The 7,373-nt window shown below is 41.3% G+C and overlaps 1 protein-coding gene across 1 annotated transcript; it reads left to right on the top strand.

Annotated features, from left to right (window-relative positions):
- Positions 1–6,158: 6,158 nt before the first annotated feature.
- LOC126442822 (uncharacterized) lies at positions 6,159–6,935 on the top strand. Its single transcript, XM_050090828.1, has one exon. It carries the CDS (start codon positions 6,159–6,161, stop codon positions 6,933–6,935), a length of 777 nt encoding a protein of 258 aa, XP_049946785.1.
- The last annotated feature ends 438 nt before the right edge of the window (positions 6,936–7,373 follow it).

Below are 7,373 nucleotides of genomic sequence, written 5' to 3'. Positions count from 1 at the left end.
ATCTTTTCGTTGTGATCATTACGCGAGATATATGTGGGCGGTAGTAATATGTTGCCCATCTCTTCCCGGAATGTGCTCTCTCGTAATTTCGATAATAAACCTCTCCGTATTGCGTAACGCCTTTCTTGAAGTGTCCGCCACTGGAGCTTGTTCAGCATCTCCGTAACGCTCTCGCGCTGACTAAATGTCCCCATGACGAATCGCGCTGCTTTTCGCTGGATCATGTCTATCTCTTCTATTAATCCAACCTGGTAAGGGTCCCATACTGATGAGCAATACTCAAGAATCGGACGAACAAGCGTTTTGTAAGCTACTTCTTTCGTCGATGAGTCACATTTTCTTAGAATTCTTCCTATGAATCTCAACCTGGCGCTTGCTTTTCCCACTATTTGTTTTATGTGATCATTCCACTTCAGATCGCTCCGGATAGTAACTCCTAAGTATTTTACAGTCGTTACCGCTTCCAATGATTTACCACCTATGGCATAATCGTACTGGAATGGATTTCTGCCCCTATGTATGCGCATTATATTACATTTATCTACGTTTAGGGAAAGCTGCCAGCTGTCGCACCATGCATTAATCCTCTGCAGGTCCTCCTGGAGTACGTACGAGTCTTCTGATGTTGCTACTTTCTTGTAGACAACCGTGTCATCTGCAAATAGCCTCACGGAGCTACCGATGTTGTCAACTAAGTCATTTATGTATATTGTAAACAATAAAGGTCCTATGTGGTGAAGTTCAAAAGATTGCTTCGTTCCCAAAGCTCCACACTTTGGTGGGGAGGACTCTGTGGGAACACAGTCTCATACACACAGACACGATAGTCTCTGGTGTGTAAAAGTTGTTACAGTTTGACAGCTGGTGTGACACAATCGCTCCAAGCGATGAGAAAGCAGAGTGTCACATGTGTCGTAAGGATAATATTTGTTTTTAATTATTTTCTACTTAATTAAGGAAATAGTTGCTACATTTGTCATATCCATGTGTTACTCAATTACCTGTAAATTCAATAACATAAGCTACAACTTATTCATGAAGAACTACATTTCTAATATGTGCATATTTACAGCTGAAAGCAAGAGAATATCAACAAATATTTCATGCATGAAAAGCACATACTTCAGTTATCATAGGCCCCTTTCACAACACTTAAAATTTTCCATGGAGTCTATTGATTCGCCCATGCCTACACCTCATTCGACTTCCTAACATTCGAGTATTTTTGTTAAGTGCAACTGCTTTTGTTTCAAAAACGAATGTTAAAGATCCTTGCCTTTTGTGGCTCAGGTTAAGCAACAAATGTAGGGGTGCTTTCACCTGTATTGGAAAACAGTTTTATTGTTTTGGAAATTTATTTTTCCTTTAAGCTACTGTTGTGGTGACTTATTTGATTCGTTAAATAATGTAGCTATTACGTTCCATATAGGTTCCCTACATTCCAAATTCACTGGTTTGGCTGACAGTGTAGCGAACAAGACTCTGCGTTGTTGGATAGATACACGGTGTCTTTCCACAAAAGGTCAAGTCTTCTGGTGTTTACTAGCAATTTTTTATTACCGAAAAAGGACATTGTTCAATAAATGTATGTACATTACAAGATAATCTTAAATAAACTATCTTGTAATGTACTGTTTCTTATCTCCCAGGGTCCTTAGGAAACTGAATGCTGCAAAATCAATATAAAAGTTAGTATTCGCACTCATCCAATATTGTGCTTAGAAGTGTCGCTTGCTGGCCGCTTGGGGAGATGCTGTCACTGTGGATGACTAAAATGAGACGGAGTGTTGTGACTGTTATGTTAGACTGTGGCAGCAGTAAAACTATCGATTAATCGAGTGTGAACGGTGAAGTTTTTTTTTTTTTTTTGTATGTACGGACTATCTTTCTTCTGTCATTGTTTGGTTTTTTAAATGTTCGCATTGTGTATTTTGCGTCTGATAAATACAAGGGTAATTTCCAAGAATGCTTGCAAACGATATAAGTATTTTTGGGTTGTCATGTATGAGTCATCTGTTTCCACAATCTTGTTCACACCACCTATTGGACCACAATTATTAGTCACAATTATGTAACGCACTTCTGATCAGAAATCATAATAGTCACAAACAGTATTAATCAATAGTCCAGTTTCCAGAGCTGTGCTTTCCAGTATGAAATCTTGGGTCTTGTGAAGCAGGGGATACAACCCGTCGTCTTTTTCCAATAACGTCACACATTACTCGTAGATAATGATGTCTTCACTTTCAGCCATAGACAATAAAACAGTTCTGTGTTCCGGATAAGTGCTATCATTGTACTTTAAAATAATTGAATGTGATTTTAAAAGAGATCGCTACATATTGCTCAAAATATTCATCATGTGCATTTATTTAAATAATTGGTTGTTTGCAATTCATTTGGTACTTAATTTCATTCTTAGTGATATTGGGTTAATTTGGACTATTAGTTTCTTATTTTAGGACAATTTTTAGTATCTCATTTTCGTTTGTAGGTATGGATTTATCTGTTCCAATGAACCTGGATGATTTGAGAGAGGCTATGGGCGTAGACTTATAGACCACGATTTGTTTTTTACAAATGTGTGGTCTCCTTGCCGAGTATGTTCGATGTCGTGAGTGCGACGAACATATGCGCCTCACAAGTGTATCTCGTCGCCGTACTCACGACTTATTGGTACGGCGCTGCAGCAAAGATCGGTTGTGGCGGTCCATTAGATGAGGGACTTGGTTCGAAAAATCTAAGCTCGCCTTGAGAGACATTATGAAAATCACGTACTGTTGGTGTCTGAGATATCCTATGGGGCTGTGTGTCCATAAATGTCGTGTGAGTAAGCGTACAGTTGTGGTTTGGTACTCTTTTTGTAGGGAAGTTTGTGGGGAATACATGAAATATTGGGGGCCGTCGGAGGGGGGGGGGGGCGGAGGGGGGGGGGGGAGTGTTATGGTCGAAATTGAAGAGTCGCATTTTGGCAAAAGGAAGTACAACAGGGGGGAACCTCTGGTGGGATTATGGGTTTGGGGGGCTGTAGTTTCAGGTTCAGAGTGTGATGATGTAGTGTTTAAAGAAGTACCTAATCGAGGGAAGGAGTTTTGGTCAGCTTAATTCAAGATCACGTTACAGAGGGCTCCATTGTAATTTCAGATGGTTTTTCTTCACATAGGGATGTAGGGGAAAGGGGTTACCAGCATCTCATAGTCAATATTGAGTTCAGATCACTATCCACAGGTGCTTGCACAAATAGCATAGAGGGTTATTGGTCAGCTGTGAAATCTCTTGTAGGGAAGGGGAAACGCCGGATTTCCACACTTCAAAGTCACTTAGATGAATATTCATGGAGGGGTAGTATTCCCCAAACGCATTGCCCGTTTAAATGTTTTGTTGAACGTGTTGGGCAAATGTACCGTCCGAAATATGTTAGCTAATTTCACATTAGGATGAGGGTGGGGTGAAAGTGTGTGTCTGTGGTGTATGTGTGTCTGTGTCTGTGTGTGTATGTGCGTGTGCGTGTGTGTGTGTGTGTGATTTTGTAATGTTTTGTTTGTTGCGTATGTGATTTTTGTTGATGTCTTTCTAGGCGAGCTTCGGTTCTTCTAAGATGTTCCCGTGTGGCAAGCTCAATTTTCCATTTTTTCTTTTACTGCATTTGACTACTTTGACGTATTTCATTGTTGTATTACACCATTACGTAATAGAAATTTCGCAGCTGTCGTTTTTCTTTCGTTTCCCAGCACTAGTATCAGTACGCTTTATTCGAATCTGTACTTGCAATATTAAAGGCGAAACGCCCGACGCAACTAAAATTTTTATCCTGTCCTTCAGTTGACCTTTACACTGACACTATCTATTCGAAAATAACGATATATGTAACATTGATAAGATTTACCTGTATACCTCAACTGGAGAGCAGGATACAAATGTTCTGTATAGCTATATAGCTCAACTAAAGAATGGAATGCTATTGTCACTGCTGTGATCAAAACTATAACTTTCAGTCGATACTATTAGCATCGAAGGAGAAAAAAAAACTGTACCCTATAGTTGAGTACGGGATACAAATTGTATATGTGTCGTCTTATTGCCTCTTAACGTAGTTCAACTGAGGTGCAGTTTGCAAATGTAACGTACGTCCATTTCCACGTTTTCGTTAGCACTATATATATATATATATATATATATATATATATGTCATTAGAAGTATGGGATACAAATATTATGTACGTAGCTCCTTCTGCCACCGGTGGTACTCGTATCTATGTAAGAACAGACTATTAGTGGTAGCGGAGGCGAAAGAAACAACACATGTAAAATAGGTATTCCGTGCTTCAGTTGACTTCTATAGTTCAATTGAACAACAGGATATTAATGCTAACGAAAACGAAAAATCGACGTATTGTATCCCGTACTGCAGTTAACCAATACAGTTCGACTGCGGTTCGAGATACAACCCATATATATATGACGTGAGGTATTCTATGTTACCAATATTTCCAGCCATTTTTTCCCCTTCGTTTTCCACAGAAATAATACGATATAAACGCGCGGCATTCTTGGCGTGAAAGTACTACTTGCCTTGATATGTGTCAACTATATTTTTCGTCTCTCGTATTCCTTTGTTTCTGAACAGTCTTGTCAACTCTTTCATCTGTGTAATAAATGCTCTCTGGCCTATTCTGAAGGGTTGTATCCCCTGCTTCACTAGATCCGCTGTAATGGGTACTCACAGTCACTAATGTTTGAATCACGTTTGATGCAGTTCCCCTCATAACAATCCACGCAATTTCTAGTGTTGTGAATCGGCAGTAGATGGTACTCCTAACACAAGTCAAAACAGTTTTCAGTGGTACTCATCCTAGAAATGAAATCACGCCACGTGAGACTAACACTATTGGAAACTGTAGCTACTATGGTCATCTCTAAGAGACCACTAAAGATAAGTATTCTTTAACGCTTATTATTGGTCATTGCTGTCGCTCGAAGTGAGATTTTTAAAATGGCATGACCGACTTCCTTCCCCTTCCTCTCCTAATCCAGTGAGACCAATGACCCCACTGTTTGGGCCTCTCGCCGCATATCAATCAACTAATCGAAGCGAGATTTTTGCTGCAGACTGTGCGTCATTGACGAATGCTTATTTCACCAACCTAAAATCATCGGTATCTACACTACCTGGATGTTGAACTTCAACTGTCTCATCTTGTGCTCATATTTCGTTTCCTGCCAAACTGCAACATAGCTGCTAGGAAATGTCGCTAGAACACAAAAAGAAAATACTTTTCGATTTCGCACCCACATCAGCCTATTGCATCACATGTTGACATAAATTTTAAAACAAGAAATCAGTCTGCAGTTCTTTGTCACCTGCAGACCAATGGATTTTTTTTTGCGAAACTACAACATGACAGATGGTGCAAGGCACAAGAACCTGCAGACATGCTGCAGTTCTATACTCAAAGACCACACTTCTACACCCAAGTTGTATAGAGATCACTGCCTAAACATATTCATCCAAAGATATCTGCTCCATTTCGCACTCAGAAAATGACAACAGAGGTTACAATCAGCCAATGAAAACATTCTGATACGAGTAGCGTATTGTGTACATTATTTTTGTTCACAATTTCAGGTGGTTTAAATACAGATCAAAAATCTGGTGTCTTGTCCACAGCCATAACTTGTGGAAATGTATGTGCATTTGTCACAGCGACGGTGAGGTAGAGAAAAAACAATGTCAGATTTGAGACAGCTCTCTAAACACATGAGAAGACATAGGCATACAAAAGGACAGGTAAGGAAAGTATAAGAGTTCTATTATTATTGATTCAATGCCAATATGAGCATTTTGTTGCAATAAAAAAATAAAACATTATAGCCTAACTACTTCGTGAGTCTTTATGAAGATTGTAATAAGTAGTACGTGGCTAAAGTGGTGACCACGTATAAAGAATTTCGTTCTATACGAATAAATGTAGCCCAGTTCAGTTTCGTCTACCACGAGATCGGCGAGTCCGCGCAGCACACAGAGTGTTACGGATCGGCGCGACGTTTAGCTAAAGAACATTGAGGAATTACGACGCGACATTGAAGAACAAGAAAACGCTGTTTTGAATTTTTCTGGGCCATCAAGTAACGGCCTTTCTGCAGAGAACAGTAGCAAGATGAAATTACGCCCACCGCAGTTCATACCTGATAAACCTGAACTGTGGCTTGCAATGCTTGATCTGACTTTCCAGCATCATGGCATTGTAAACGAAGAGACAAAATTTATGATCGCCGTTAGTGCGCCTGACAATAAAACAGCAACGATCAGCTCAGATATAATACTTCAGCCGCCCGCCACGCAAAAGTATACGCGTTTTAAGCAGTTACTCACTGAGCGACTACGTCGGCCGGTGGAACAACGTATCCAGCAAGTATTGCACGGTGAAAAGAGAGGACACAAGTCACCTTCGGAATTTTGGCGTCAACAGCGAAGTTTAGTCAACGACACCGAGTTGCCAGATACGACACTGCAACATGTATGGCGTGTGCAGTTGCCAGAGGCAGTTATAACGGCTGTGGCGCTCTCAGACGCACAAGGTATCTCGTCGTTGATCTCATTAGCCGACAAGGTCTACACCTCGTTAGACGCAGCGCATACGTCGACGGTGATGTTCGGACACAACAGTACAGACTCACAGGAAACGGCGGCGATACAACGACGCCAACAGCCGTACCTTTCTCAACAACTGGATAACCTACGAAAACAACTTGACGGATTGAAGCAGCACATATCGACGTTGCTCGGAGGCAAGACAGGCACAAACAAGAAGAGCAAGGAAGATGACATTGTGTCTAAGGAGCGTATCTGCTGGTACCATCGACGATTCGGAAGCGAGGCGACGCGTTGCACATCACCCTGCAATTACCCAAATGGCGACAGCGGCCGGCGTTAGGCGCCGCCGGTCGCGAGTTCGAGCACCAGCGCCTACTGTTACAGGTGACTAACCTTTCTTCTTTACCTTCACTGTCCCATCGGCTGTTCGTTACAGACGTTAAGCCCGGTCGTGCTTATCTAGTCGATTCAGGTTCGGACGTTAGTGCATTGCCTGTTGGAAATTGTGATGTGAAGCTCCCCCCATCTCAGTCGAAACTCACAGCAGCAAACCAGACGTCGATAGCTACTTATGGAAAACGTCAGATAGAGGTAGACCTCGGGTTCCATGTAAGTTTACGATGGACTTTCGTAATTGCTGATGTGTCAGACGCAATATTGGGTGCACATTTCATGTTTCATTATGCACTTGAGATATCTATTAGCTCAGTGAGCATTCGACGGGGGACACAGTGCATTAGAGGCACCCTAGGACGAAGCCCTATGTCCACGTCTGATT

Source organism: Schistocerca serialis, chromosome 1 (assembly GCF_023864345.2).
Source record: "Schistocerca serialis cubense isolate TAMUIC-IGC-003099 chromosome 1, iqSchSeri2.2, whole genome shotgun sequence".
Classification (NCBI taxonomy): domain Eukaryota; kingdom Metazoa; phylum Arthropoda; class Insecta; order Orthoptera; family Acrididae; genus Schistocerca; species Schistocerca serialis.
This window is presented reverse-complemented; position numbering and strand designations above follow the sequence as displayed.

Bases quoted from the DNA above. Each gene is read 5' to 3' on its own strand.
- LOC126442822 (XM_050090828.1), top strand. From the start codon at position 6,159: ATGAAATTACGCCCACCGCAGTTCATACCTGATAAACCTGAACTGTGG.